The 22,754-nt window shown below is 30.6% G+C and overlaps 1 protein-coding gene across 4 annotated transcripts in view; it reads left to right on the forward strand.

The window, feature by feature from the left end:
• The window catches only part of ZC2HC1A (zinc finger C2HC-type containing 1A), a 44,980-nt gene that overhangs the window by 13,744 nt on the left and 8,482 nt on the right, over positions 1-22,754 (forward strand). For 2 of the 4 annotated variants that reach the window (XM_079119602.1, XM_079119600.1), the window contains exons 3-8: positions 615-731; positions 4,875-5,016; positions 6,851-6,999; positions 15,858-15,957; positions 16,533-16,632; positions 22,263-22,379. In XM_079119602.1, coding sequence (XP_078975728.1) covers positions 615-731; positions 4,875-5,016; positions 6,851-6,999; positions 15,858-15,957; positions 16,533-16,632; positions 22,263-22,379 — 725 coding nt within the window. The remainder of the gene's footprint in view (positions 1-614; positions 732-4,874; positions 5,017-6,850; positions 7,000-15,857; positions 15,958-16,532; positions 16,633-22,262; positions 22,380-22,754) is intronic. The other 2 variants (XM_079119599.1, XM_079119601.1) reach the window with 1 other exon arrangement.

The following is a 22,754-nucleotide window of genomic DNA, read 5'->3' on the forward strand; positions in this document are numbered from 1 at the left end:
TATTTAAAATGAATGAGTTGGCAACTATTTAAAAAACAAAAAACCCTATAGGAGTGGAACACTAGATATCTTAAAAAAAAAAAATCAAAGTCATAGGAAATCTTAGGTGAAGATAATAAAAAGTTTGAATTCTAGAAGGGGGAAAGAGATAGATAATAGGACCACTTTATCTTTTTATTTCTGTGTTAACATTAAATTAATGTACAACTATTATGTTACTTTTGGTAATTCACATTATTCCTGTTAACTTTTGGTAATACTAAAATAAATGCATTCTTCTCTGTTTACATTCTTTTTCTAGTATCCATGTTTGGGTGTAAAGACCTTTGCTTTTCATTCAAGTAGCTTTGATTTTATATTCTTTTCCTTTCCTTCTTAGCAAAATTTTGCACGAATATTTTTCTACAATTTCTTGCTGTAAGAAAGATTACATATGGTATGCATTTTATATATACATTTTAAAAATTATAGTTAAGACAATGTGTACTTTATCATTATTTGATCTTCATTTTTTCAGTTAGGCTCAAATTTTTTAAACTGTTCTCAACTTAAGTTTTATAATGTTCTCTTCTATAGGGAAGAAAATAATATGTTGCATTTCTTCCTCTTAACAGAAAAAACATGGACCCATTTGTCAGAAAACTGCCACTAAAAAACGGAAGACTTTTGATTCAAGCAGACAAAGAGCTGAAGGAACTGATATTCCAACAGTAAAACCTCTTAAACCTAGGGTAACTTTTGAACTGTATTATCCTTACTGTTATGTATATTAAAAATTATAATTATGTTATGCTATGATTCATAAAATTCTAAGTATGTGTTCAGTTTTAAAATTTTCATAAGCTTACACTTTAATTGCAATTTTAACTGTAAAGGGGACATCGAAGTGCCATATCAAACTTCAACAATTACAGTGAGAATTTTGTACCACTGGAGAGACAATTGCTTACCTATCAATGGGAAATAATTAAAACAAATATCTTCACACATTCATTTTAAGTCATTGTTAATATTTAAGATATAATTTAAAATTTGAACTCTTTTACCATTACTATAACTTCTTAAATTTATATACAGAAAGTAAAGCTTTGTCTTATAAACTTGTTAGCATAATAGAAATTACCTTAATGACTTGAATGATGGCCAGTGTTTATGATTTATATTATGCTTTCTGGGGATAAGATTTTTCAGTTGTTCAGTTGCCCCACATATATCTTTTACCTTTTTTTTTTCTTTCTTGGAACCAAAGTAAAGAACCTCCTGTGATAGTCTCTTAATATCTATCATATGTTACATAGCTAAGAATAAATCACTTAAATACATTATCAGATACAGTTTTAAATGGTCATTTCAGTGAAATTGTCTAAGTGAAGTATCTGATTGAATAATTTTTGAAACAAAGCCCTGCTTTCAATGCTAATAGTTTTTTTTTTCCCCCCAGGGTATAAGAGGAACAGTTCCCTAAAGGAAATAAATCTTAGTAATAAAATTATTTTTTAATAGGAAAATCAAATGTTCACCTTCATTTTACAGTCTGTGAATACTTATGGTAAGAATGGTGAAATTTGAATAAGGTATAAAAATCAGTATTTGAAGTTTTTCTTAGTAGCCTGCCAGATATTACAATATTATTAGCTTAAGTGGATAAACTCACCCAATCCTTGAAGGCTGTATAACCTTATATGTATGGCCAAATGCCTGGATTTGACTCCGGTTGTGCAACATACAATGTTATTTTGGACAAGCTATTTAATCTGTGTATGCTTCTCTTTCCTATACAGTGGTGATAAAAGTAATATCTATCTTGGGGGTTACTGTGGAGATTAAATAAAATTATTCATAGGGAGTTATATTTATTTATTTATTCATTTTTAAATATTTTTTTGATTTTTTTGGACCTTTATTTTTATTTATTTATATGTGGTGCTGAGACTCAAACTCAGTACCTCATACATGCTAGGTGAGTGCTCTACCACTGAGCTGAATATTTAATATTTTTTTTAAAGCAAAGTAAGAACCATTGCTTTGCATTAATTAATTTATTGCCCTGCTCCCAAAAGTGTAGTCCATAGAGCAGTAACGCCAGCTGTATTGAAAGCTTGCTGGATTTGCAGAATCTTAGGTCCCACACAGATACTGAGTTAGATTTGCTTTTAGCAAAATCCTTAGGTAAGTCATATACCCATTAAAGTTTGAGAAGCAGTGTTTTAGAAGATTTGAACATTGTAGCATGGTTCTCAATGTATTTACCTGGATCAAGGAAATCCCACAAAATTATAATCATTCGGGGCAAAGCAATTGCATGAACTCCATTCTTAGTAAAACTGAAGGCACAGACTACCAAACACATGTAAGTGCAAAGCAGTTGAGATCTAGGTTAAGGTACTGATAAGGGAAAGTCCTGAAAGTTTCTGGAGTCCCATGGATCAGATAGTAAGAACCTGCCACCTTAAAAGTAAAGGATCTCTTGCATCATAAAGGTGATTCCTCAAAGGTGAGAGGTCTTGTCAGAAAAAATACATTCCCTTGTTAACTACAGCCAAGGAAGGAACCAAGATAAAAATGTAGGAACTTGGATAGCCAGTACTAAAGTTGGACCAAAGCCAGGAGGGAAGAAATATGAAAAGGAGTAACAGAGTATTGAGTAGACCCAATTACAGCAGTTCTCAGAAACTTCTGTGAAGATAAGAGGCCCAACCTAAAGGTCTGTGTGCTTTTTAGAAGTAGTCGTAGGAGCTGAGGGAAGCAGGACTAGCAGCAGTGGTCCTTTTACATACATACTGTTTTAGACAAGTATAAGAGTCAGATGTGTGGGATTACATGGAGAGGTCTTATTTGCAGTAAGTAGTCTGGATCTGGTCTAACAAAGAATATGGTTGCTGATATGTAGCCTGGAAGGCTACCTTAGGCCTCTCTTCCCAAAAATCTCTTTCAAGTAGCTGTGCCAGGAAAACCTGATTCATTCAATGATGAGTAATAAGAAACCTGTTAGTTTATATTGATACAAAGATACTATAAGAAGAAAAGTAGAAAGAAGCAGTCATACTTGCCAGTAGATGAGTAGTATTCATTATGGAGCAGATAAAGTTATGAGCAGATATTTACCTTAAGAAAGTTTTTATATTTAAGATTTTTTTTTTGTATCTATAACCATGAAAGATGTGGGTCTTTAATATTTCCTTTTATCAAAGTTTTGTGGCTCTCATAATCCATTTGGAAAGTTGCTTTCTTGTGTTTTATTCTCAGTATTTTTGTATAAGGTTGTCTGCAGGAATTCAAAAGTAAAGGCATCTAGACCAGAAGGTTTCTTTGTAAGAAAGCCCCATAAATTCATTTATTAAAATATGACTTATGATTTTCTATTTCTTCTGGTACCTCTTTTGTTATACTTTTTTAAAGGATACTGCCCATTTCATTTTAATTACCAAAGTTATTGGTGAAATGTCTCTTTATAATTTCTTTTTCATGTAAAAACTGTATCATACTATTTTTTATTTAAATTTTATCATTTTTCTCTTGCTTGGTCTGGACTTATTAGTGTTTTAAAGAACCATTTTTTGATTTTGTTTGTTGAACACATATTGTTGATTTAAAAAATAAAAACGTAATAAGAATAGCTGAGAATTAAAAAAAAAAAGACAAAATCTTTATTTTGTGGTACATGAGTCAGCATCATGTTTAGTGAAAAGACATTGAAGGTAGTCCGTTAAAGTCAGGAATGAGATTAAACTGCAACCTGTAGGGTAAGTGCCAGCTGACACTGTTAGATAAGAAAAAGAAATTACATGCATAGACATTGGAAAAGAGTATTACTAGAAGATACAGTATACTGGGAGATATGATATTACTGGTTAAAAGAATTAACCAGGAAAACATTGCAAAAGGATTATAAAATAGGATTACCCTGTCATATCAATATATGTTATAAAGTCTCAATATTTAAAATACTAGTACTAACTTAAGAAGAGTTAGGAAAATGGAATGAAAGAGAAAATATTGAAATATGCCCAAATCCAAAAGAGTTTAGTATGTGATTAATATGTTTTCACAGTTCTGTGGGAAAAAAAGCTAAGGGGTGGTTTGATAGCTGCATTGTCATGTTAAAAGAAAATGAAGTTGAATTCGTATGTCACACCATGTACCAGAATAATTACAACTGAATACAATTTTAAAATTTAAAAATTTAAAAAGGAAATCATGTATGTTCCAGAAGGAAACATGGGAACATTTTGTTTTGCCTTGGTTTGTGTATGGTCCAGGCTTAATTTTACTGCAGATCCAAAGACCATGAAAGAAAAAGATCAGTAAATTAAAAAAAAACAAGTTCTGTGTATTAAAGGACCCATGGCAAAGTCAAAAGACAGAGCAGTTGTTGGAGGGAATAATAGCTAAAGAACTACTAGAAATTGTCACAAACAGACCCAACAACCCAACAGATAAACAGGACAAGGAATATAAAATGTTCACAGGATAAATTATAGTTGGTTCTTAGTGAAATGAAAGAATGCTGAATCTCACTCAGTGCAAGAGAAAATCCAATTAAATCCACATTAGAGAGGACAATATTTCACCTTTTTAATCAGTTGAAATCTCAGAAGTTTGCTAACTTTTATTGGAGAGATTATAGGAAAGCCGAAAAATGCGCTATTACTGGAAGCATAAATGGATATAACACCTAAAAAAACAATAAAGCAGTGTCCATCAATTAGAATTATATTTTAAAAGTTGCATACAGTACAATTGCATAAAAAGTTAATTTGGAAAGGAGTCTTTTAAGGATTCCTGTTAAGATATATGATATTAAATGATTTGACATTACCTCAAGTTTTATTTCCATTTATTAAATGTTTTGATATGGTTTTCTTTATTTATAGCCAGAACCACCAAAGAAACCATCAAATTGGAGAAGAAAACATGAAGAATTCATTGCCACCATAAGAGCAGCAAAAGGCCTTGATCAGGCACTTAAAGAGGGTGGCAAACTTCCTCCTCCTCCTCCACCTTCTTATGATCCTGGTATATATGGAATACTGTTGATACAGATGTAACAAAACTTGAACCTAATGAAGCGTAATCTTTAAATCTTTGGTATTAAATAATGGTCATTACCCAGCAACCTAGGATTATAAAGATAAATCTGTAGAGCATCAGAATGCATTGTCTTTTTATCACAATACTTGTATTTAAGCATAAAGAATTATATCATATTTAAAAATTAATGTTAGTATTCTAGGAGATAATTTAATCACATTCACTGTGGGTAGAGATACAATCATTATTTTCTTCATTGAATAGCTAAAAATTGCATTGTTCATTGTTAATAAAAAGTAAAACAAGATTCTGGCAAACCACAAGAGATATTGTGAACCTTTTAGACCTAACAGCACAATTGGCTATTGGTTATTAGAACAGCCTAAAGAAGTTTATTTTAATGAAATAAGTTAGCTTCTTTAAAGTAGAATTAGTATTCTAGATTGAGGTTTATTTCCTAGGAAAGAGAATGTTCTTTAGCAAATCTAGATGGAATCATTTTTTAACATTTTATTGAGGAAGAGAGGTTTGCAAACTATTTTAAGAAAAGGTCATAAAGTAAACTTTTTAGACTTCGTATGCCATAAGGTCCCTGTTGGAACTACTCAGCTCTCTCATTATTTCAGTAGGTCACAGATAATGTGTAAATGAACAGGTATAGCTGCGTTGTTCCAATGAATCATTATTTACATAAATAGGCAACAGGATAGCTGAATTTTGCCCATAGGCTATACTTTACCAAATACTATTTTAGAGTATAAGTAATTATCTTTAATTGTATGAATGTTTCTGAGATGCTCCAACTGGGCTTTGAAGCACTTCTGACTTTATTTTTCCCATGAAGTTGAATTCTGTACTTTAGAGGTAGTTAGATATTGCATACATTTTTTTCTTTTTGTGTTTGTATTAGTGAGTGAGGAAGTGCTAATTCTTAGGGATGATGTGAGATTTAGAAAATTTTTAATCTCTTTGGCTTGACACAAAAACAATTTCTTTGTTATCAGAGGTTTTAGTATTTCCAAGCTTTAGATAAGTGTAATTTCTAAAGATTACACTGCCTATTCAAAAGTGAAAGTGTTGAAATCAATGAAGTTTTTTTTTTTTTTGAAACTTATTTTTTCTTTATTCCTAGTTTCTCATTTAGTTGAGGTCCTTTGTAATGCCACAAAATTTGGCTCTGGGTTAATTTTGACATTCAATATTAAAAGAACTTTGATTTATAGTTACAACATTCTAGAAGAATATTTTGTCTTAGAAATATTCATTGTCTTAAATTTGAATTAATTATGTTAATGAAATTTTTAAAAATCACTTCTTCCATCTGTTAGGACCTCTAAAAGAAAGTAAAATTGTTGGAAGTGATTTAAACTATTTCTTGATGGTTTTCTGTAATTGATATATAAGATTCTATAGATAACCCCATATTTTAAGTGGTATTTTAGTATGGTTTGGTTTAACTAGTCTACCATATACAAATTATATCCAGGATGAAAGCATATGGTATTATAGAAATAAAAGAGAAATGATATTTTTCTTCCACTTATTCATTCTTTTCTACTGAAGATTTATCTTTTGTTCTTTTTTTCTCCAATTTGATTCAAAGTTAGGAGAAAATTAGAATGAATTTATTGGACTTTGTCTTTAAAGTCTTTACTAAGTTCATATAAGTCAGGCTGGATGTTATGTGGCAAAGGGGGTTTTTGCTTATCAGATATTAACCATGTTATTCATATTGAATTACTGTTCATAAAAAGCAATGATTCTTAATATCCCATTTCAGTTATTCTTATTAATCTGTTTCTGCTTTTGTCTGTTTTAGATTATATTCAGTGTCCATATTGCCAAAGGAGATTCAATGAAAATGCAGCCGATAGACATATCAATTTCTGTAAAGAACAGGCAGCACGTATTAGTAACAAAGGCAAGTTTTCTACTGACACCAAAGGAAAACCAACTTCTCGGACACAGGTAAAATGCTCAATTATAATAATTTCTACCAATCAATGAGAAAATGGCACTTTGAAATTCATAGTTTATGTTTATACTTTATATGACATTACACTGTAATTTTCTCACCTGCCAAAATAGATGTCTACGGGATTTAGTAAGAAATTAAAATGGTTAATTGAAAAAAAATTATTAAAATTAATTAATTGAAAAGTACTTGAGTTGTAGGGGCTTGAAAGCTTACCAATTTAAAGAGTAATAAAGTAAGAAAATTTGAAGAGTGATAAAGTAAGAAAATAAGTTAAACATAGGTGTACCAAATTCAGAGCAAACATACAAGAGTTAGAAGACTGAGTTAATGGCAGTAATAGTCAAAATTTGAAGTTTATGTCAATAAATTGTTTTCATGTTATATATGAGAAATGTACATGAAGGAAGGGAAACTTGGATTCACATCCTAATTGTTAGTTTGGAATTTCTAGACAAATAACATGCCAAGTATGTAAACCTTTATTAATCTTTGAAGTGATAACTATCTGATGATTATGAGAAGCAAATGAAACAATGTATATGAAAGCATATAATTATAAACTATTAATATATAAGGTTTTGTTATAGTAAATCAGTTTTTATAGCACTGTTTTTCTTTAAACACACTAGTAACACAGAAATATTGATAATATTAGACTTTTAAGCATATTTGTTTTCACATAGCTTTCATTTATGAACACTGTTTTTTTCTCTTTTGAGAAGGGTTTGCACTGTGTTGCGCAGTCTGCCTTGAACTCCTGCGCCTAAAGGATCTTTGTTCCTTCTCAGCTTCCCAAGTAATAGAGACTACAGATGTGTACCACTGTACCTGACTTAGCAGTTTTTTTTTTTGAGTATTGTAAATCTAAACAACAAATGGTTGAGTCCATGTCTCTTATTACTTACAAATAATATGTTAAATTAAAACACCCCAATACCATAGGGGGTGAGACTCCTGTCCTGAGTTCTTAAAATATTATTGGACATAGATCATACCATTATTATCTTCATCATTGTGGGGAAAACATCTTCTGTTAAACTGAGCACAGTGCCACATGCCCATAATCCCAGGTACTCTGGAGACTGAGGCAGGAGGATCACAAATTCAAAGCTAACCTGGGCAATTTAATGAGATATTTTCTTAAAATAAAAAGGACTGGGCCTGTAGCTCAATGGTTGTGTGCCTGCAGAACATGCTTAAGGCCCTGGATTTAATCCCTAGTACTGCAAATAAAAGTAAAAAGAAAACACTTTTTGTTGAAAATTAGATTTTTCTTTATACCAATGAATTGTCTAGACACTTTAGTTGAATTTATTATGTGTGTGGATTTATTTCAGGGCAAACTATTCTGTTTCATTGATTTTTATGTCTGTCCTCTAATTACTATTGCTGTACTAAATTTTGTACCTTACTTCTGAGAACAGTAGTCTAAATTACCTATTTATTTTTCTTTTTAAAAATAGATTTGGCTATTCTGTAATTCACCTTCATATGTGAATTTTACAATTAACTTGTTAATTTTTTAAAAAATGGCCACTAATATTTGAGATTATATTAGATCTTTAAATCAGTTTGGGGAGAATCAACATCCTAATGATATTGGATTGTCCAGTCTGTGAACTTTGTTCTATTTTCTGTTTATTTAGGTTTTCTTTATTCCAGCAGCAGTTTTCGTTTTCAATATATACATCATGCATATATTTGTTGTAGTTTTCACTGAGTGTACCATTTATTTGGATACTTTTATGAATGAGATTATGTATTATTAAATTTTCCTTTGTTGCTAGAATAGAAGTACATCTTTTTAATATATTTATCTTGTATTCTGTTGTCTTGCTAAATTTGTTTATTAATTATAATAGCCAGCTTGTATATTTCTTATGATTTTTTTCTTCTGTGTACAGAAGCATTTCATCCATAAATTAAGGACAGTTTTGGTAGCTCCTCCTAATGTCTGTGCCTTTATTTCTTTTTTGTGATGTACTGCTATTCTTCTTTTACTGCAATGAATTCCTGAAATAATCAGCTTAAAAATAGGAAAGGTTTATTTTGGCTCAAGTTTTGGAGGTTTCAGTCCATGACAAATTGGTCATCCCTTTGCTTCATCCCTTTGCTTTGGGCCTGTAGTGACTAAGTGCATCATTGCCGGAGTATGTGGTATAGCAGGCCTGTTCACCTCATGGCATTCTGCAACTCCTTTTGAGGGCTCACTCCCAGTGACCTAAAACCTTCCACTAGTTCCTAGCTCTTAAAGGTCCCATTACCTTCCAGTAGTGCCACAGGCTAGAGACCAAGCTTTAGCCTTTTAGTCCATTGTTGAATAGGAATGTTGAGAGTGGATATGCTTGCCTTGATTCTATTTTTAGTTGAAAAGCATTCAGCTTTTCACTGTGGAATACTATATTAGCTATTCTCTGACTGAGAATGTTCTCTTCTATTTAATGAGGATTTATTTGTATCTGTTTTTGTTCTTTAACTAAAAATGGAATTTGAATTTAATAGACTTTATTAAAACATTAATATAGTTTTCTCCATTGTGTTATGATTATGATAAATTACATTGATTTTCAGATGTTAAACTTGATTTGCATTCAGTGAGTAAATTCTTAGTTAAGAATTATTATTTTTATGTTTTTTAATTGATATGCTTGAATTTTGTTGAGAATTTTTGCATCTATCCTTATGAGAAATGTGATCTATACTTTGGCTGGTATTGGAATGAGAGCAATACTTGCCACATCATAGGTTTGCAGTTATTTCCTATTTTCTGGAAAAGTTTTTATCATTTTTTTCTTATTTTTTTTCCTAGAATTCATTAGTAAAGATTTCTAGGCATATGGTTTTCTTTTTTCTGAGATTTTAAATTATTATACACATTATTTTATTAGCTGCAAGGTTGTTCAGATGTATTTCTTCTTGGTATCAGTTAGCATTTTGTATTTTAAAAGCAGTTTACCTCTTTCATATGTGTAGTTGCATTTATTGATCTAAAATTATTAATCTTTTAATGCCTACAAAATTTATAGTGGTATCCTCTTTTTCATTCCTGATACTGATATTTTTGTATTCTCATTTTTCTCTCCAACAAGTAGTTTTGTTTTTGTTTCCCTCTTTTTCTAATCTAGCTAGAGGATTATGAACTTCATTACATTAAATTTTTTTTTAGTTATAGATGGACTTAATACCACTTTTTTATTTATTTTCATATGTTGCTGAGGATCAAAGGCAGTATCTCACACATGCTAGGCAAGCTTTCTACCACTGAGCTACAACCCCAGCCCTTTATTAAACCTGTACAAAGACTTTTGATTGCATTGTTCTAAGTGCATCTTACAAATTTTTTTCTCCACATTTTTTTAATGGGTGCATTACAGTTGGACTTACTGATGGGATTTGTTATTCTATATTTGTACATGCACACAGTACACAATATAACAATATAATTTGACCAATTTCACTCCCTAACACTTTACCCCTTCTTCCCTACCTCCCTTTGGCCCCTGGTCCCTTTCCTCTACTGATCTCCCTTTAATTTTCATTAGATCTGTCCCCACTTTTGTTTTCCTTTTTCTTCTCTAGCTTCTGTATATGAAAGAAAAACATGATTCTTCCCTTACATTTCTGAGTTTGACTTAGTTTGCTTAACTTATGGTGTCTAATTCTATCCATTCCCCTGCAAATGACATAATTTCATTTTTCTTTATGACTGATTAAAACTCTATTGTGTGTATTTACCGCATTTTCTTTATCATTCATCTGTTGATGGACACCTAGACTGGTTCTGTAGTTTGGCTGTTGTGAATTGTGGTGCTGCAAACATGGGTATGCATGTATCACTGTAGTATGATGGCTTTAATTCTTCAGGATAAGTATTGAGGGGTGGTATCGCTGAGTCTTATGGTGTTTCCATGCCTAGTCTTTTGAGGAACCTTCATACTGATTTCCATAGTAGTTGTACTAATTAGCAGTCCCACCAGTAGTGTAAAAGTACTCCTTTTACTCCACATCCTCTTCAGCATTTATTATTAGTATTCTTAATGTCAGCCATTCTGATTGGTATAAGATGAAATCTCAGTGTAGTTTTGATTTGCATTTCCCTAATTACTAAGGATGGTGAACATTTTTTCATGTATTTGTTGGCTATTGTATTTTTTCTTTGGGGAAGTGTCTGTTTATTTGTCCATTTATTAATTGGGTTATTTGATTTTTTTTGATGTAAAGTTTTTTGAGTTCTTTATATATTCTAGATATTAATTCTCTGTTAGAAGAGTAGCTAGCAAAAGATTTTTCTCCCATTCTGTGGGTTCTTTCTTTCATTGTTAATTGTTTACTTTGCCTGTTCAGCAGCTTTTTAATTTGATACCATCCCATTAACTCTTTTAGGGGTCCTATTAAGAAAGTTGTTGCCTGTGCCTAAAATTTGGAGTGTTGACCCTATGTCAACACTAGGAGTTGTATAGTTTCTGGTCTAATTCCTAGGTGTTTGATCCATTTTAAGTTTTTGTTTGTTTGTTTTTGGTGTGTGTATGTGTGTGTGCAGGGTAAGAGATAAGGTCTAGTCTCATTCTTCTTTTAGTCTCATTCTTCTACATATGGATAACCTGTTTTCCCAGCACCATTTGTTAAAAAAGTTGTCTTTTCCCCAGTGTGTTTTTGACGCCTTTATTAAGGATCAAATGACTATAGATATGTGGGTTTATCTTTGTATCTTCTATAGTACCATTGGTGTACGTGTTTGTTTTGATGCTACTGTCATGCAATTTTTGTTACTGTAGCTGTGTAGAATAATTTGAAGTCAGGTATTGTGATATCTCCAGCGCTTAAAATTGCTTTGAGTATTCTGGGTCTTTATTCTCTCAAATGAATTTTAGCACTTTTTTTCCAGTTCTGTGATGAATGTCATTGGTATTTTCATGGGAATTATATTGATCTGTATTTTGCTTTTGGAAGTATGGCCATTTTAACAATATTAATTCTGCCTGTATACATATGTGAACATGGGAGGTCTTTCCATGTTCTGAGTTTTCCTCAAATTCTTTCTTCAGCGTTCCATAGTTTTCATTGTAAAAGTCTTTCACAATCTTAGCTTATTCCTAAGGTATTTTTTAATTTGTTTGCTTTTTGTTTTTTGAGACTATGGCAAATGGAATTGTTTTCCTGATTTATTTCTCAGCATATTTGTTGTTGGTGTATGGGAAGACTATTGATTTTTGTATGTTGATCTTATAACCTGCTGCTTTATCAAATTTATTTAGCTCTAGCAGTCTTTTGGTGGAGTTTTTTGAATCTTCTGGGTATAAGATCATATCATCTGCAAACAGTGATGATTTGATTTCTTCCTTTTCTGTGTTTATCCTTTTCTTTCCTTCTTTTGCCCAATTGCTCTGGCTAGAATTTCTAACACTACATTAAATAGGAGTGGTGAGAGGAGACATCCTTGTCTTTGTTCAGATTTTAAAGGAAATACTTTTAGTTTTTCCCCATTTACTATGAAGTTGGCTTTGGGTTTTTCATATTTAAGCCTTCATGATTTTGAGGCAGATTCCTTCTAATCCTAGTTTCTTTAGTGTTTTTATTATGAATGTGTGCCAGATTTTGTCAAAGACATTTTCTGCATCTGTTGAGATGACTAAGTAATTTTTATTCTTAATTCTATTTATATGATGAATTATATTTATTGACTTGTATGTATTAAACTATCCTTGCATCTTTGAAATAAAACCAACTTGGCTGGGTGTACAGTGTTCTTCATATGTTGTTGAACATGATTTGCTAGTATTTTATCAAGATTTTTTGCATCTTAAGTTCAAGAGGGATATTGGTCTATAGTTTTCTTTCCTTGATGTGCCTGTATCTGGTTTTGGTATGAGTGTGATATTGGCTTGATAGAAGGAAGTATTTCAATCCTTTCTATTTCATAGAATAATTTGAGGAGTATTGGCATTAGATCCTCTTTAAGGGTTTGGTAGAATTCAACTAAGAATCCATCCAGGCTTTTCTTTGTTGGAAGGCTTTTTATTACTGCTTCTAGCTCATTTCTAGTTATTGGTTTTCTGTGTCCTCTTGATTCAGTTTTGGCAGATCATATTTGTCTAGATAAGGTTTTCCAGTATATACAAATCTTAATAAGGTTCTTATTGTTCAGTTTAAAATTCAAAATTTGAAATTCTTTTACTCACAGTTTATTTCAAAATGAAACATTTAGTTATGAATAGTTGGGGCTTTTCTTAATGTTTTATTTTTGTTTAATTCTCTTGCAGTCTGATAAAATATTAGGCAAAATTTCCATCTTAATGAGATTCGTTTTATTGACTTGAATTTTCTTTTTTCAATGAATGTTACATGGCATCTAGGGGGAGAAAGTATGTTCTGTTGCTGAGTTTTACAAGTAAATGAATTTCTCTTAGTATTAACATTTATAATTTGTAATGTATGTCTCTTATCATTATGAAATGTCACTTTCCTTTGACAACATTCCTTTTGTTGAAATGTGTTTCTAAGAATATAGCCATTTACTTAGTTATGCACTTTTTGTTCTTTCTTTTCTTTAAATACATGTCTTTGCATACAAGCCTATAATTGGTTCTTGTTTTTGCTTTTTAATTTAGCCTAGCAACCACAATCTGTTGGTTGAAGTGTCGAAACATTTCTATTTAATGTAATTATTATTGGTAGGTTGTGCTGAGATCTGCCATGTTGTTGTCTTTGATTTTTGATTCTTCTGTTACTTCTCTCTTTTGTCTTAATAAGCAAATAGTTTTTTTCTGTTAGCTAACTCTGCATTTTTAATAAAAATTTATCTAGGAATAACACAACTCATTCCTATCTATAGGTATTTCCATTTACCTCTTACCATCCTTAGTGCTATTGTCTGTTGTTTATATATTGTTCATATATGTGTGTATATATATATATATGTATATATATATAAATAAAAAAATAACTTTATAGATATTATAAAACCGTCAGTACTCTTGCTGTTGTTATATGATGATAGACTCATTGCTTTAAAAATTATCTTCTTTTAGCCGGGCATGTATGTGCTTGGGAGGCTGAAGCAGGAGGATGGCAAGTTCAAGACCAGCCTCAGCAACTTAGCAAGATCTTGTGTCAAAATAAGAAATAAAAAGGATTAGGGGCGTATCTCAGTGGTAAATCATCATTTTGCTCAATCCCCAATACCAATAACAAAATAAAACCCAGTAATCTGCTTTTAAAGTAATTGAAAATGTATAAACATTATATACATGTGTATGTACACACACCTATAATAATTTATACATATACTTGTGGTTTTTTTTTGTTTGTTTGTTTGGGTGCTGGGCATTGAACCCAGGGCCTTGTGCTTGCAAGGCAAGCACTCTACCGACTGAGCTCTCTCCCCAGCCCCATACTTGTGTTTTATATTTACTCGTGTATTTATCTTTCCCAAACATTGTCATTCTTGCTTGTAAATCTAAGTTGCTATCTTTGGTTCATTTTCTCTCAGTCTGGAAAAGTTTCTCAAGTGGGTATTGCAGATCTGCTGACAATGAATTTTCCATTTTTGGTTATCTGAAAACAGAACTGTTGAGATATCCTGTTTATTTACTATTACCATATTCATCATGTTCTCCTTAATTTTATTTTCAGAAGCATTTTGGACATGGTATAGTAACTATTTTTAAGTCTTTGATTGCTAAATCTGATGCCTGTGCCCATGTGGAGTTGATTCTGTTGAATGTCATTTTTTTGTTGAATATGCACCATATTTTCCTGTTTATTTGCTACAAATTTTTGGTTGAAAACTGAATATTGTAGGTAATATAGCGAATCTGTTATTTTTCATTGTATTGTTCTCTTTCTAGGAGTGGGAGAGTGTCTTATATCTTAGGCAGTTAAACCGAGAGGACACACAGTTATGGGTCCTTCATGTTTTCTAGTCTCTCAGTCTTTTTTAGGTTTTTAATCCTTTTGTAATTATTATCTACAGGAGGATCATGCAGCCACTTTACCCTTTTCCCCCAAGTTTGTTAACTTGTTACCACATTTTTAATTTCTTAAAGTTGGCCATTTTTTAACTTTCCTACCTTTTATTGTTTCCAGTCTCCTGTAAATTATTCTCATATCCATCATTTATTTATTTAAGTGTAATACACATAATTACTTTGTTGTAATATGTGTCTGATAATTGTAGTATCAGGCAGCCTTAAACATGTTCTGTCTTCTTCCCATATTCATGGACTATACTCATGTCTTTGGTCATTATTGACTGCTTGCAACTTGTTATCATTAAAAAAGTATTTATGATGGTTATTATGCCTTATATGTGCCTTCTCACAGAGAAGTTTTGTGTTTGTTCTTTCCAGGTATAAGGAATACTGTGAGTCTAAAAACAGTTTAAATTAAATTATTAGTGTTAGTTTGCCTGACTAATCTTTGTGATAGCCAAGCAGATATTATAATCTCAAATTGGAGTTGGACTGGCAATTTCTTTTCCTCTCATCTGACTTTCAGTGCTTTTAAAATTATTTTGTACATTCATTTTGATACTTTCCTGGTCATTTTTTTGTTTTTCATTAAAGGGTTAGTCCAAATAGACCATTTTCCAGAAAAGAACTTTTTATGATTTCAGCAAAAATCTTTATAAATATAAAATATTTTATTTGCACCATAAACATTTTAGTGTATAGTCAGTGGGATTAAATATACTCATAGTGTGTAGGCATTACCATCATCCATCTCCAAACTCTTTTTTTCCTTGTAAATCTAAAATTTTAGATTGGGAGAATGTGAACTTTTGAATTATTAGTTTGTAATTCATAATCAGAAATTACGTTCATAGAATATTTTATTTTTATTATTTTAGTATAAGCCACCTGCACTGAAAAAGTCAAATTCTCCTGGAACTACGTCATCAGGATCTTCACGATTACCACAGCCAAGTGGCACTAGCAAAACTGTTGTAGGTAATGATGTCCACACAATCACTTAATTTTTTAAAACTGTGTTAGAGAAGGAAATGAAGATAGAGCTCTCTTCTGGAGTATTAAAATAGTTTTATAATTAAAAGATGCGCATTAATAATTATTTCTGGATACAAATGAAGCACCTTTCAGTAACTTATACTTTAGATATTTTATTGTTTTTTTGTACTTAATATCATGTGTTCATGTAATAATAGCTAAGTTTTTGAATCTTTGACCATAGTATTTTCCATTCATTTCTACCTTGGTTCCTCAGACTTTTCTGATTTGATAATTATTCCTAATTTTAAAAAAAATTAGTGGTTTGAAGAAGATATTGACCACTAAAATGTACCTTTATTTATATGTAAATTATAATCTAGAAATTAAAAATGAATATGTTACTTCCTGGAAATAACATTTTAAAATATTACTTTTTAAGAAGAATTTTTTATTAATAATTTGACTTCTAGATACAAAAAGCATTACTAAAGAATTGTTTTCCTTGTCAGATGCTGTATTCTATGTGAGTTTTCTATTTCAGAGAATTCTTTAACTGTTGCCTTTTTTATTATAAGGTACACCTTCAGGTAAAGTGCCTTCAGTTAGCAGCTCTTTGGGAAACAAACTTCAGTCCTTATCTCCTTCTCATAAAGCTATAGCAACCCCTCAGGCAGGGTAAGTTTACATTCAATAATTTATTTATGGCATGTCTTTAAATGGCATTAACTTTTTATTTTAGTTCTGGAAATCGACCTTTTCATTAAGCTTAATTTTCTAGTTTTTTTTTTTTTTTTTTTTTAAATATTGTTGGTTAGGAATGTACTCATTGTGGAGAATCTAAACTAGTATTACCATTTTAGAAAATAATCTGATGGTATTTATCAACAACCTTAAAATGTTCATATTTTTGGATTGAATAATTTTAATTCTGAGAATATACTCTCAGGAAATACATTGAAATATAGAAGGATTTTGTAATGATTATAATTTACTAAGCATTATGTGTCAGGCACTGTGCTAGACATTTTGCATGTATTTTATTAAAATCACTCCACACCTATAAAAAAATCAGAAACCGTTTTTTCAAAGCCACAAAGCTGTTAAGAGAAATAAGATAAAAATTGAAATCTGCCTAACTCTAAATATTTATTCATTTGTTTTTATTGTTTTTATTATGTTAAAAAATGAAATACAGTCACTAGCTTTGATTGAATAGTACATTGTGAAAGTCTATAAAGGGGTATTTTATAACCATAAAAATATAAATAAATTTTAATAAGATAATTCAGCTGTAAACAGAGAAAATGATACAAAACTCCCATGTATGGAACATTGTAGTATGTTGGAAACTAAAAGTATATGTAGAAAAAAGACAAAATATGCTGAAATGTTAACAATAGGTAATTCTTTTCTGTTTTTTAATACTTTTTTTACATTTTCTTTCTACATTGTTAAATAGATAGCTTTTAACTCATTTTATCCCATCATCCTATTTATGGAACATCTGTAAAAACTTAAATTGACAACCAGTAGGCCACTCTTGGTAATTTTGAAATAATTGTTGTGTTGGAAGAATTGAATACTTGGGACTTAAAGGATTAATGAAGTAACTTAAATTAACTTCTAATAATCCATTTTAATATGGAAAAATTGGTAATGCCAGAGATTTTACTACCAAGTCATCTGTTATAAATTCACTTTCCCTTCCATTTTAATAAATCAGAAAATTAGGGCATTTCTATAGGACCATTAGAATGAAAGCTTTTATATGTATCATTACATATGCTGATGGTTAAGGAAATATAGCCCTGTTATTTTCAAATGTAAGTACTCGTTGGCTCACATTCATTTTGATTTTCATGTAGGAAATATATGAAAGGGTATTTATCAAGTGAGATTAATGACCTGTTTTTCCCAGTTCATACCACATGCAAAATATAAGACCTAAAAGAAGTTTAATGTAGTTATTATTGTAGGAAAAGAAAAATTTCAAGCTAATTAGATCTGATGAATTAAATACTTTTCTTATTGTTGTTTTTCCAAAAATAAGAAGCAGACTTTTAAAAAAGATACATAGTAATAGTAGAAGGGGTAATTGAAAAATAAGATAGTAACAGATTAACAGTTGAAAAAATAAAAGAATCTGCATTAACTAGAATATTGCTATATAATTATACTTCCACTGGTAAAAAAAAATATTTTTCCCTTCTCTTGGTTAAATGAAGTAGGTATTCACAGTGAATTTTGCAAAAGCTTTTTTTTATCATATCAAAAAGAATTGTCTTCTTTGTTAGGTCATATTGTTTGTAATGTTGCTTATGGTTTCATTTATAGTGATTATGAATTTAAGAGGCAAAGTTTTTTAGTGCTCCATACTGGTAATTTTATCAGTTGGCAATATTGTACTTAAACATTGTTCTTAAGTAGGATATGTGAAGCTAGGTAGTATAATAAAAGGGATTGCTGATCTTAGAAAGCTAGGCTTCTGCTTTCTATTATGCCACTAATTAGGTAGATGACTTTGAATATATCTATTTCACTTTAACAACATTCTGAGTCTGCTTAGACCTTAGTGACTTATCTCAGAAAATATGACCAATATTAATGACCTATACTTACCTAAAATATGTTTTTACTATTAAGCAGAGATTTTTGAGCACAATGTTTGTGTGTTGTTTATAATGCCATAAAGACTAAAAATTTTATCTCATATCTCATTAAATTGTGAATCACATGTGTTCAAATTCTGATTATCCATTCTATATGTTAAAAGAGGGTTTCCTAGTAATGGAAAGAGAGCAGTGGTTATTTGTTTCTGTGTAATATATGTATTGCATTATCTAGAATATTGCTATATACATTAAATTAGAACCATTCACAACTGTTTAGTGACAGATACCATTCCTACTTTAGAACAGTTGAGGTAATAATTTGTTTCCCTTGCTAGATTTTAAGCTCCGTATGACAGAGACCACAATATGACAGATCAGAGATATACCTACAAAAGCTAGCAGAATGCTTTCCATACATTATGTTTTAGTGAAAAGTTAAAGAATTAATAAATTAAATCACTCATCTTTACACCTTTTTTCACATCATTGCATTATGGTCCTAGTGGAAGTTGAAGAATTACTTGAAGTTTAAATGGCAACCATTTTTCTCATTTATTCAATTGATTCAAGATTGAGCAAAAATGAAATTAATATGTCTGATTAACTATAACATTCAAGAAATTGAGCATCTGTTCACATTAGTAAATGATATCACTTCAGTGGCTTGCAATTGCTTGAAGTTGCTTGAAGTCTGGTGTATGTACTCTGGTGTGGTTCATTTTAATCAGGTAACTAAGGATCTATAATAGTTAGCATATATGGGAGTAATGAAACAGAAAAATTAAGCTTTGAGCTTGGAAAAATTCTCATGTTTGGTAATTATATTCTAGATATCCTGTGGGTCAACTTAAACAGATTTTTTTTTTTTTTAAGGAAAACACATTCTAATGTAGAAATTATGCTGTATTTTTTACAGTTACCTAGTTATCTTTAATCCTAGGAAATTTTAGAAGTGTAATGAAACATTTAATTTTTAAATAAATATTGCTACAGCCACATTGAACCTTACATATTGGAGTTTTATACAGTTGTACATTAAAAACTGTTTTCTTAATATCAGTTTAAATGTATCTCTACTAATAATTTTCAGTAGCTAAAATATCAATTTTCAGAGAGTTACTTCTGTTCAGTTACTATGAAAAATGTAAGATTACTTTGGAGATTAATAGATGAGGTAAAGTTACAAAAACATATAAGAAATATTTTTAATTAAATGTTGAAGTTGGTTTCTCATACTTTGAAGTTTGAAGCTATTAGGGAGCTAACTTTGCCATAATAGAATTGAGTACTGAATTATCTGTTAAGGCTTGATGGATTTAAGATCAGAAGTAGACGTTTGACACATTTCAAAACTTTGTCTCAGAGCATCATAACTACAGAAGTCCACAAAGATACAAAATGCTTCCTGGCAAACTTTTTCCCCAATATGAGTTCAGAAATTTTCTTTTTATTACATCCCAATCTACTATGCTTACACAAGACTTGGTAAATCAGAGCGAGTGATTTATTTCCTAGTTGAATTCGTTTTTGGTGTCAGCAGTAAACAGGGACCTTTCCTAGTGAATCTAGAAATAGATTGATGGCATTGTCAAATATTTTTTAAAATGTTCATTGAGCTGGGTGATGTGACATATCCCTATAATCCCAACTACTCAGGAGGCTGAGACAGGAGGGTCACAAATTTGAGTGAGGTAAGACTAGCCAACTTAGCAAGACCCTATCTCAAAATTAAAATTAAGAAAAGAATTGGGGATATAGCTCAGTGAAAGAGTACTTGCCTAGTATGTGCAAGGTCCTGGTTTCAATTTCCAGTACTTAAAAAAATGAAAAAAAGCTCATGAGGATGTACATATTGTGAAAGCCTGCAAAAATACTGTATAAAATTTTGATCATTATTGAGGCATATAAATTTTGGTTTTGATACATAGCTTAGCCATAGCAGATAATAGCAGAATGTAAGTTTAAGTGATTTTAGTCCCAAAATAGCATTTACTAACATTGAGCTTAGGAAATATTGAAATGTATAGGTTTATGTGTGTATGTGTGATCACACAAATACACTCACATAAAGTAAGTTGAATTTTATAACAGAAGTATGTGGTAAAAATCATCAGTGGAACCTGCCTTTAATTTGGGTTTTTAAAATCTGAAAATATTTATAATTACCCTTATTTTTTTATTTGATTCTATACATATCCTCTCTTAAATTGTATTTTGTTGATTTTCACTTCTTACCATATTGGAAGAATCTGACTTTTTTTTTTGGCAGGGGGTGCTTAGGATAGAACTCAAGACCTTGTTTATACTTAGCTAAAATTTTCTAATTTTTAATTTTAGTACCTGTTTTCCTGAGAAAGATCTTTTATACCTTATTCATAAACCACAGGTGCCATTTTAAAGATAAACCTAACCACATTGGAACAATAATGTCTTTTTAATAATTGTTTTAAGAATTCAAAGAAAAAGTGATCAATTAGAATTCTAAATAATCTTTCTCATTAAGAAACCAATTTTAATCTCAAACATTTTAGAAATTATATTTATATACATATTTAATGAAGGCACTTAAAATTTTAAAATTTTAATTCCTAATTTAAATACCACCACCTGCAGAATATTAATACCAACTTTTACAAAGAAACACTTGTATGTTTAGCCCACTGAAAACATAAAAATGAATGTAATGTGTTTCTCCTCAGAGACCTTTATAATCTCGAAAAATGAATAGATTCTTTTGGACATTAACAGTTTTTATCTACCACTGTGCCCCCAGAAGTTAGCACAATGTCTGACACATGGTGCTCAGGGTTTATTGAGTTAGTGAATGAGTGGAAACAAAATGAATGAACAAATGTCTCTTAAATAGACTGTAATTTGAAAGTTAAGCAGTGTGTTATTCAGCAGTCATTTAGGGTAGTTTTAAACATTTCCTAATTTAATTTTCTCTTCCCACTGTGAATGTTTATTGGTTGGTAATGGTATATATGATGGAGTAATTTGGTTGATGTAAAGCAGTGAAATAACCTATCAACCTGCAGTTTGTACTTTATCCTCTAGATGGAGATCCTGTGTACCTTTGCCCAAAAAAAAAAAAAAAAAAAAAAAAAAAAAAAAAAATTCACATGACTTGCTTATTTAATTTTTTTATGTGTGTTTTTTAATATTGGCATTCGTGTTTTTTTTCACATAGATAGTACTTTACTTTTTCCTACATAAAGTTTAGGAATAAACTCATTATTAGAAAGTCAGATATAAACTATTTAATTCTTATTTTTAGAAACTTAAAATGCAGAGGAAATTGTAGAATAAGATAATAGAGAGGAAAAGAAAAAAAAACCCATATGACTTGTGAATAACAGCTTGTAGTTCACTTCTAGTTTCACAGATTTTCATTGAAATATTTGTTGTCTTTCCTGATTGATTCCATTTCCCTACTATGTGTGAATGTGGTAGTTGATGTGCATCAAAACTGTCAGGGTGTGCTGAATAGTCAGAATTTGGGTGTCTAATCATGAATATTTTATGAACTCTCAGAGACTTTTTTTTAACATTAATTGTTACCCTGGCAGTTGGAAAATTAAGGGATGGTAGTGGATTTCTGATGAATCAGAATGTCTTTTTCTTAAAAAAAAATCTTTATATAAAGAAACGGTAGCAATCACCTTATGGGTACACCTTTATATATTTTAATAGTAAGATGGACAAGTTAGGCCCTCCACTTCGAACTGGAAGACATGTGCAAAGGTTGTATGACAGTGATACACAATCAGACAGTGCCATCAAAAGACATGAGTTATTACCCATTTACAAGTAAGTATCTGTAACTCAGTTTGGTTAATATTTTCCAGATTTTTAAAAGGCTTTATATAATACAGTACTGTAACTTTTACCTTCTTAAAAAGAAATCTTAAATCATTTTAAACCAAAAAGTGCTAAATAATCTCCTAGGACTTAAAACACTTCATTGTTGTTCAATATTTCTATTCTAACTAACACTATTTTTAAAGCATATATTTTATCCCATTAAATATTCATTTTTAAAGGATTTAATAGCAGTCACCTTCAGCAGTTGTTTTGTGGAGTTTTCAACAATAATTTTGAAAAGAAGAGTATGGAGAAAATTGTCATATATACTATGTAATACTACTAAATTATCTGTTAAGCAGATGCTGAGGAATTATAGCC

The sequence above is a fragment of the Sciurus vulgaris genome, assembly GCF_902686455.1.
Source record: "Sciurus vulgaris genome assembly, chromosome: 1".
NCBI lineage: Eukaryota > Metazoa > Chordata > Mammalia > Rodentia > Sciuridae > Sciurus > Sciurus vulgaris.